This window comes from Poromitra crassiceps (assembly GCF_964638095.1).
Source record: "Poromitra crassiceps genome assembly, chromosome: 22".
Lineage (NCBI taxonomy): Eukaryota > Metazoa > Chordata > Actinopteri > Beryciformes > Melamphaidae > Poromitra > Poromitra crassiceps.
In genome coordinates this window covers 14,926,556-14,936,539 of record NC_139647.1, presented here as the reverse complement: position 1 = coordinate 14,936,539, position 9,984 = coordinate 14,926,556, and the positions used below count along the sequence as shown (strand labels likewise).

Sequence of the window (9,984 nt, the reverse complement as noted above, 5' to 3'; positions counted from 1 at the left end):
TAGCCGGTGCGAGTGCAGCCGATGAGGTTAAATTATCCCAGTGTTTGCTTGTGAGCCTGTCCTCCGTGTGAACCACGCTGCCCTCTCTAAACTCCGCGTAATACAATGCAACGACTGTCTGGCTTGTGAGCTAACTTACTGCTTGATAATATAAAAGATAGGTTAATAGGAAAAGAGAAAGAGGAAAATATAGGTGCTACTGTCTGTAAATCTATCTATTAGCCTGTCAGGTCTTCATTTCCTGTATTTCCAATGGAGCGCTGCGGATTCAACACGATTTTCAGACGTAGGCTATTCAGCATTGGACAATACAGAATGTCAATCACTGTCAGCCATCTATCCAACCAACAACCAATTAGATTTCACCTGGTTTAACCAGGGTAAGGGCGTGCGAACCTCCAGCTCAATGTGATTGGTGGGAAAACACATCACTCTCACGTGTTTCTGTCAGGTTTCTGTGAATTGCAAGTGTTTTTCAACCAATCATATTTTTCATTAGATAAATGACCAAATAAATAAACACCCACAGGGCGAAGTTTTTTTATCTGCCTACTAAAGGCTGGGACCAGGGCCAGAGTGACTCTCTGCATGGAGCTCTCCTTTCCATCAGTTCAGGTCACTGTTGTTTAAGCATATAAGAATATAATGAATGGAAAAATGAGCATCTGCACATAAGAAAAAACACATTTGATTGATATTTTATTATAAAAAAAAAATTGAAAAATGAAAAATATAAAAAATAAAAATAAAAAATTATAATTTTTTTTTTAATATAAAATCCCCAATCTAATAGAGGAGGACCATCCTCCTATGCCTCACTGGAAAAACCTCCTCTGATACCTTTTTATCATAGACACCCTGCCAGTCCATTCCAGAGAAGAAACTGTGTCTCATGATTTCTTTAGCGTCCTCTGGTCCACCACCAAGCCTAGAGAAGAGGAGAGGAGTGGAGAGGAGAGGAGTGGAGAGGAGAGGAGTGGAGAGGAGAGGAGAGGACAGGAGAGGGGAGGAGAGGGGAGAGGAGAGGGGAGGAGAGGGGAGGAGAGGAGAGGAGAGGAGAGGAGAGGAGAGGAGAGGAGAGGAGAGGAGAGGAGAGGAGAGGAGAGGAGAGGAGAGGAGAGGACAGGAGAGGACAGGAGAGGGGAGGAGAGGGGAGAGGAGAGGGGAGGAGAGGAGTGGAGTGGAGAGGAGAGGAGAGGAGAGGAGAAGAGAGGAGAAGAGAGGAGAGGGGAGAGGAGAAGAGAGGATAGGGGAGGAGAGGAGAGGAGAAGAGAGGAGAGGAGAAGAGAGGAGAAGAGAGGAGGGGGGAGAGGAGAAGAGAGGAGAGGGGAGGAGAGGAGAGGAGAGGAGAGAAGGAGAGGAAAGGAGAGGAGAGGAGAGGAGAGGAGAGGAGAGGAGAGGAGAGGAGAGGAGAGGAGAGGAGAGGAGAGGAGAGGAGAGGAGAGAAAAATACTTTAAAATAATGGAGCCACATTTTCTCTCAATACTAAAGAACAAAACAGAGCTGAAAGTTGACAAAACTGGGTATTATTATTATACAATAAAAATATATTTTTAATGACGTTTGGTTTTTCGCCCCAATTGTACTTGGCCAATTCCATGTCCCGGTCGTTGCTCCTGCACTACCTCTGCCGATCTGGGGAGAGCTGTAGACTATAGCATAGCTTCCTCCGGCACATGTGCAGTCACCAGCCGCTTCTTTTCACCTGACAGCGAGGTGTTTCACCGTCACCATCACACCTTATTAGTATCAAAACTAGAAATCCTCCTGTCGCTCGCTGCCTCACACGCTGCTATAAAAAAGACCTGAATTTATCACACTTTGTCCAGTGGCATCCTGCCCAAACACACACAAACACACACACAAACACACACACAAACACACACACAAACACACACAAACACAACCCCCCCCCCCCCACACACACACATACACATACACATACATCCCCGCCCACACACACACACACTCACACACCGTTTGTTGGGGTCTTTGATGAGCAGGCCGGCGAGCAGCGACTTGGCGTCGGTGGACAGCGTTCGAGGGAACTTGATGTCGTCCATGAGGATGAGCTCAAACAGCTTCTCGTGGTCCTGGTTGTAGAAGGGCAGCCGGCCACACATCATCTCGTACGTCACCACGCCCAGACCCCACCAGTCCACCGCACGGCCGTAGTCGTTGTCTTCCAGGACCTGAGGACGGTGGAGACAGAGAGAGACGTTTCCTTTTTCACATTTCAGGGTTGTTGCTGTTGTTTTCTTTACGGGGACACTGCTTTTATTGGACGTCTGTTTTTTTTTATTCGGCATTTAGTTTATTGGACACTGTCCCCGAGGTCTTCTGTCAGACAGACAGAGGACACTGTCCCCGAGGTCTTCTGTCACACAGACAGAGGACACTGTCCCCGAGGTCTTCTGTCAGACAGACAGAGGACACTGTCCCCGAGGTCTTCTGTCAGACAGACAGAGGACACCGTCCCCAAGGTCTTCTGTCAGACAGACAGAAGACACTGTCCCCGAGGTCTTCTGTCACACAGACAGAGGACACCGTCCCCGAGGTCTTCTGTCAGACAGACAGAGGACACCGTCCCCGAGGTCTTCTGTCACACAGACAGAGGACACTGTCCCCGAGGTCTTCTGTCAGACAGACAGAGGACACCGTCCCCGAGGTCTTCTGTCACACAGAGGACACTGTCCCCGAGGTCTTCTGTCACACAGACAGAGGACACTGTCCCCGAGGTCTTCTGTCACACAGAGGACACTGTCCCCGAGGTCTTCTGTCAGACAGACAGAGGACACCGTCCCCGAGGTCTTCTGTCAGACAGACAGAGGACACTGTCCCCGAGGTCTTCTGTCAGACAGACAGAGGACACTGTCCCCAAGGTCTTCTGTCAGACAGACAGAGGACACTGTCCCCAAGGTCTTCTGTCAGACAGACAGAGGACACTGTCCCCAAGGTCTTCTGTCAGACAGACAGAGGACACTGTCCCCGAGGTCTTCTGTCAGACAGACAGAGGACACTGTCCCCGAGGTCTTCTGTCAGACAGACAGAGGACACTGTCCCCGAGGTCTTCTGTCACACAGACAGAGAGTGGGGAATCATAAGGTGAGTCAATCTGCTTTAGGCTTGAGGGATAAAAACTAACCCGGTTCACAGAAAAGGGGAATAATTGCAACGGCACAGATGAGGAGGGCTGAAGTGATCAATGGTGGTCCCAAACACACACACACACACACACACACACACACACACACACACACACACACACACACACACACACACACACACACACACACACACAGGTAAACATCACAGGGTGGCATGTCTTCAGAGGCCCCTGTTACTTTAGAAGCATGTCAGATGCCCCCTGCGCTCCCTGCCAGCTGTCCCTGGCACGGCCAGTCTTTCCTGGCAGGGCCAAACAGGAAAGTCCCTGGACGGGAACGCAGCAAAGGCCCGCAACACGGAGGGTCGAGGCCATTCGTATACCTCCAAAGCGGCTAGCTGCCTGCGCTACTGCAAGCTGCTGCTTTGTGTGGCGGAGAAGTGGACCAGGGAAAGAAACCCCTCCGATATCAAAGTGTTGTTGTGCCTGGGCTGCTCTTCCACTCTCTCCTCTCACGCTTGAGAGGTGGAGAAGGAGGGAGCAGGTATCTCAGGTAGCCTGGTTAACATCATGTGGCCAGTGATGAAGATGTTAGAGCGTGATGAATGCTGGCGTGTGTGTGCGCGCGTGTACGTCTGGTCATGTGTGTGTGTGTGTGTGTGTGTGTGTGCGTGTGCGTGCGCGTGTACGTCTGGTCATGTGTGTGTGTGTGTGTGTGTGTGTGTGTGTGTGTGCACGTGTACGTCTGGTCATGTGTGTGTGTGTGTGTGTGTGTGTGTGTGTGTGTGTGTGCGTGTGTGTGTGTGTGTTTGTGCGCGTGCGTGTGCGCGTGTACGTCTGGTCATGTGTGTGTGTGTGTGTGTGTGCGTGTGTGCGCGTGTACGTCTGGACATGTGTGTGTGTGTGTGCGTGTGTGCGTGTGTGTGTGCGTGTGTGCGCGTGTACGTCTGGACATGTGTGTGTGTGACTGACAGACAGACAGATAGGCAGGGGTTGGACAGCGGCCAAAGTGGCACATGCTGCACATCTCGCCAATAATAACAACATCTCTCCGCTGCTAACAAGAGGAGCCTGGACACACGCTAACACACGTGAACGCTAATGCTAACACGCTAACAGACACATACAAATGTGCGCACGAGGCATGGGCGCAGGCCCAGTTCTACGGGGGTGCAAAAGCATGCATTGCACCCTTATTTTAATTGTCTGCATGCTCAGTTGAAAAGTTAAAAAAAAAAAAAAAAAAAAAAAAAAAAATTTTTTTTTTTTTTTTTTTAATAAATGCTACAGCTGCACACTTACTGTTTAAACTTGAATTATCGTTGTTGTTTTTGTTTGTTCTTTGATGTGATTTTATGGCTTTTTGGCACCTATATGTAACCTTTTAAGGTTGAGATAATTGTATTATCATTATATGGTCCAAATATTTCAGTAAAGCACTTGAAACACTTGAAATATTCTTGCTTGGGTGGTATCATTCTACTTGAAATGATGGTCAAATGCATTATTTTTAGTAAAATAACATGTCAAATTTTTCGGGCGGCCGGCCTTCGGCCGGGCATCTGCACCCCTTCCTATCTTGGATGCACCCTTAGTCATCTGGTTCTGGAACCGGCCCTGCATGGGCGGATATGAGATTTTGACCGTATGATAACCTAAGGCAAAAATACCACGGTTTCACGGTATTGCTCACAGAATAAAACATACATTTATACATATATATATATTCTGGGTCATCATCGGTCTACATTATGGACTTGTTCCTGACTAGCTGATGTTTTATTTAGTTCCTTGGATATATATATATATATATATATATATATATATATATATATATATATATATATATATATATATATAGAACAGGGCTCTCTTGAATACTCGATTCTGATTGGTCAATCAACAAGATTCACCGGTCATTATTTCTCGACAACCGACCGCTGCTCTGCCACACCTGGATTAATCAGTTGATAAGAGCATTTTGTCTGCAGACACTACTAATTAGGCCAACCAGTTGCAGCTGTGGTGTCTTGTGTGCCAATTACGAATGAAACCGCTTTGTCGTTGAAAACGCCATTAAAAAATCTATTTGAATAATTATTTTTGTCAGATTACTGAAATAATTTAGTTGTAGGCCATGTTCTAAGCGGGATAATGTATAGTGAGCCGGTGATTACTGGAAATAATGACCTTCAGGTGAATGATTAAGCCCTCCGCTGCGCGTCGGGCTCAATCATTCACCTGTCGGTCATTATTTCGCCAGTAATCACCGGCTCACAATACATTATCCCTTACATATATACCTCCAAAGCGGTATATATATATATATATATACAGTATATATATCTCACATCTGTCTCACATGCAGAAACACATGCAGAAACATGCGACATCAAGATATTTTTGACACAATGAACTTTCTTGACAAACTATACAGTAAGTCATAAAATCAAAATTCATATCAAAAGATGTTTTTATATCAAAGAATGAAGTTGAGTTTGAGTGGGGTGGTCAGTAGTAGTAGTAGTAGTAGTAGTGTCATTAGGAATATCAAAATGTGTAGAGACAGGAACCAAAAACATCATAAAAACATAGTTAGGAAAGTGAGAGTAGAACAGAGAACAGAATAGAATAATAGATTCAAACTCCTTCTTATCCAAACATCAGGCTGATTGACTCCAAAAACACAACAAATCTTCAACCTTGAAGATTTGTTGTGTTAGATGAAAATACGTAATTCTTTACTTCAAATTTAACCGTTTTAAAATCCTCGCTTTGTTTGAACCTTCACTTCAAACCGTTGAACCTCAGATTTCAGGCATCTGAAGGTTTCGGCGGTCTCAAAGATATGATATAATATGATATACAGCCATGGGCTTCAGCTGAGGGTCTATCGTCCGCTCTAGCTGTCAATGATGTTGGACTCCACAGAAAGCTGCACGTTAACTGACTGAGCTCAAACACTCAACTGATAAAGATGCAGGCAGCTGGCTCAGTGTGTGCATGTCTGTGTGTGTGTGTGTGTGTGTTCTATGTGTGTGTGTTATATGTGTGTGTGTGTGTGTGTGTGTGTGTGTGTGTGTGTGTGTGTGTGTGTGTGTGTGTGTTCTATGTGTGTGTGTGTGTGTGTGTGTGTGTGTGTGTGTGTGTTCTATGTGTGTGTGTGTGTGTGTGTGTGTGTGTGTGTGTGTGTGAATAAAAGTTTGTGCCTGTGTGTGTTCTGTGTGTGTGTGTGTGTGTGTGTGTTGTATGTCTGTGTGTGTGTGTGTGTGTGTGTGTGTGTGTGTGTGTGTGTGTGTGTGTGTGTGTGTGTGTGTTGTATGTGTGTGTGTGTGTGTGTGTGTGTGTGTGTGTGTGTGTGTGTGTGTGTGTGTGTGTGTGTATGTGTGTGTGTGTGTGTGTGTGTGTGTGTGTGTGTGTGTGTGTGTGTGTGTGTGTGTGTGTGTGTGTGTGTGTGTGTGCATTAAGCTGATCACCCTCCCTGCTTGGCAGCAGCACAGTAGCAATAGGGGAAGTGACTAAGCGTGCCGCCAGCTCCAGATACACTATTGATTTGTACGGCTGGAGGGATAACACTGGCTTAGACTGCTGGGAGACTGTCAGATACACACACACACACACACACACACACACACACACACACACACACACACACACACTGTCAGACACACACACACACACACACACACACACACACACACACACACACACACACACAACACACACATACAACACACACACACACACACACACACACATATAACACACACACACACACACACACACACACATAGAACACACACACAGGCACAAACTTTTATTCACACACACACACACACACACGCACACACGCACACACACACACACACCACAGACACTCGCACACAGCAGATGGAATATTTATCCGTCCTCATCAAATTCAGAAAGTTTTGAGAGTCGAGGCAAAACTAGGAGATGTTTGGTGTCGTTTCATCCCCTGCAGCTAGGGGGAGGGACAAACACACGCACGCACGCACACACACACACACACACACACACACACACACACACACACACACACACACACACACACAGTGCACTTTATGAAATTCAGAGCAGCTTACAAGGCTGTTTTTCGTACTCGGGCTGCGTGTTGTGTGTGTGTGTGTGTGTGTGTGTGTGTGTGTGTGTGTGTGTGGTGGGGTGGGGTGTGTTGTGTGTCCTTTGTACAAAAAAAATGGTACACAAACGTATACAAATGCAAGCTGTCCACTTGGGCATCCTGTGTGTGTGTGTGTGTGTGTGTGTGTGTGTGTGTGTGTGTGTGTGTGTGTGTGTGTGTGTGTGTGTGTGTGTGTGTGTGTGTGTGTGTGTGTGTGTGTGTGTGTCCTAGGACCAGAAGATAGTGGTGGCAGCTCGGTTGCAGGCAGGGAGCAGATTAATCCACACAGAGCCAGAATGCTGCCCCACAGCCGTAGGCATGGGAGTGTGTGTGTGTGTGTGTGTGTGTGTGTGTGTGTGTGTGTGTGTGTGTGAGTGTGTGTGTGTGTGCGCACGCGTGCGTGTGAGTGAGTGTGTGTGTGTGTGTGTGTGTGTGTGTGTGTGTGTGTGCGCGCAGCGCGCGTGTGTGTGAGTGAGTGAGTGTGTGTGTGTGTGTGTGTGTTTAAAAGAAAGGGAGACAAGAAAAATAGGACACGTTTGAAGAACAGGAAAATGAGAAGAGCATAAGTTTAATTAGGAGAGGAGAGGAGGAGAGAAGGAGAGGAGAGGAGAGGAGGAGAGAAGGAGAGGAGAGGAGAGGAGGGGAGGGGAGAGGAGGGGAGAGGAGAGGAGGACAGGAGGGGAGAGGAGAGGAGAGGAGGGGAGAGGAGAGGAGAGGAGAGGAAAGGAGGAGAGGAGGAGAGGAGCCTTGAGGGAGAAGGTCTTGTCCTGTCCCGCTCCCTGTTGGAGCAGCCATGTGGAGCAGCAGCTCGTTGCTGCTCGCGGGACGCGGAGCTTTGGCAGCCTGGGCAGGACTGGATGGGACGGGCACACAGCCTGTGGCTCTGCAGCCCCCATACCCAGCAGGGTACAGGGTGCACACACACACACACACACACACACACACACACACACACACTGAACACACATTCACATCTTCTTGTTGGCGGTGATACCCCGACAATCGTACACTATGATAATGCGGCCACCATGTCACCACCATGGCACCACCATGGCACCACCGTGTCACCACCATGTCACCACCATGGCACCACCATGGCAGCACCGTGTCACCACCATGTCACCACCATGTCACCACCATGTCACCACCATGGCAGCACCGTGTCACCACCATGGCACCACCGTGTCACCATGGCACCACCATGGCACCACCATGTCACCACCATGTGACCACCGTGTCACCACCATGGCACCACCATGTCACCACCATGTCACCACCATGGCGTCACCATGTCACCACCATGGCACCACCATGTCACCACCATGTCACCACCATGGCACCACCATGGCACCACCATGTCACCACCATGGCACCACCATGTCACCACCTTGTCACCACCATGGCACCACCATGGCACCACCATGTCACCACCGTGTCACCACCATGCACCGTGGTGTCACCACCATGGCACCACCATGTCACCACCATGGCACCACCATGTCACCACCGTGTCACCACCATGGCGTCAGCATGTCACCACCATGGTACCACCATGTCACCACCGTGTCACCACCATGGCACCACCATGTCACCACCATGGCACCACCATATCACCACCATGTCACCATCGTGTCACCACCATGTCACCACCATGGCACCACCGTGTCACCACCATGTCACCACCATGGCACCACCATATCACCACCATGTCACCACCATGGCACCACCATGTCACCACCGTGTCACCACCATGTCACCACCATGGCACCACCATATCACCACCATATCACCACCATATCACCACCATGTCACCACCATGTCACCATCGTGTCACCACCATGTCACCACCATGTCACCATCGTGTCACCACCATGGCACCACCATGGCACCAACATGTCACCACCATGTCACCACCATGGCACCACCATGGCACCACCATGGCACCACCATGGCACCAACATGTCACCACCATGTCACCACCATGGCACCACCATGGCACCACCATGGCATTTGTGCCCGGCTGCTACTGTCAACATCTCCAGGTTGCTTTAAAAGCGTCAGTGGTCTGGTGTGTGACGAGCAGGAACGTGGCTGCATCACAAGCACATTTCTCCACCAGGGCATCCTGCGCTTGTTACCGTCGATACAAAACGGTGAATTTCTCCGCTGGTTCTCAATGTTCTCTCTCTCTCCCTCTCTGCCTGCTCCTCTCTCGCTCTCCGTTTACACACATAAACTGTCAATGTTTAGACACAACTGACAAAAAAATATATATAATATATAATATAATATAGGCTGCTGGACAGCCATCCTCAATCTGAGTGTTTCAATTTGAAATGTGAAATGTGAAAATGGAACGGATGTTCTGTGTGCCGTTCTGTATGCCGTAAGAGGCATACAGTAACATTAAGGAGGCATAATACCGTAATATGACAACTTCAAATGTTTGTGTTTATTATTGAAATGAAAATGAAGACAGTCATTTATGTTTTTCACGTCATTGCTGTGCTGTTGTTGTTTTCTTATGGGAAAGTGGCCTTTATGAAAGAGTTTGTGACAGCGAAGGCCAAATAAATAGCCTTAATAATAATAATAATAATAATAATAATAATAATAATAATAATAAATAGCCCCGCCCCTAAAGAAATTCCCGGCCTGTTTAGGAGATTGATTGATGCCGACACATTTGTGATTATTCCTCAATGTATGATCAATGCTTTAAAAAGGTAACCATGG

The 9,984-nt window shown here is 48.0% G+C and overlaps 1 protein-coding gene across 1 annotated transcript in view; it reads right to left on the bottom strand.

The window, feature by feature from the left end:
* LOC310796368 (RAC-gamma serine/threonine-protein kinase-like) overlaps positions 1-9,984 on the bottom strand; it is a gene marked incomplete at both ends in the record, with an annotated part of 63,503 nt that overhangs the window by 18,021 nt on the left and 35,498 nt on the right. The window contains 2 exon segments of the mRNA XM_083658558.1: positions 841-928; positions 1,979-2,193. Coding sequence (XP_083514684.1) covers positions 841-928; positions 1,979-2,193 — 303 coding nt within the window.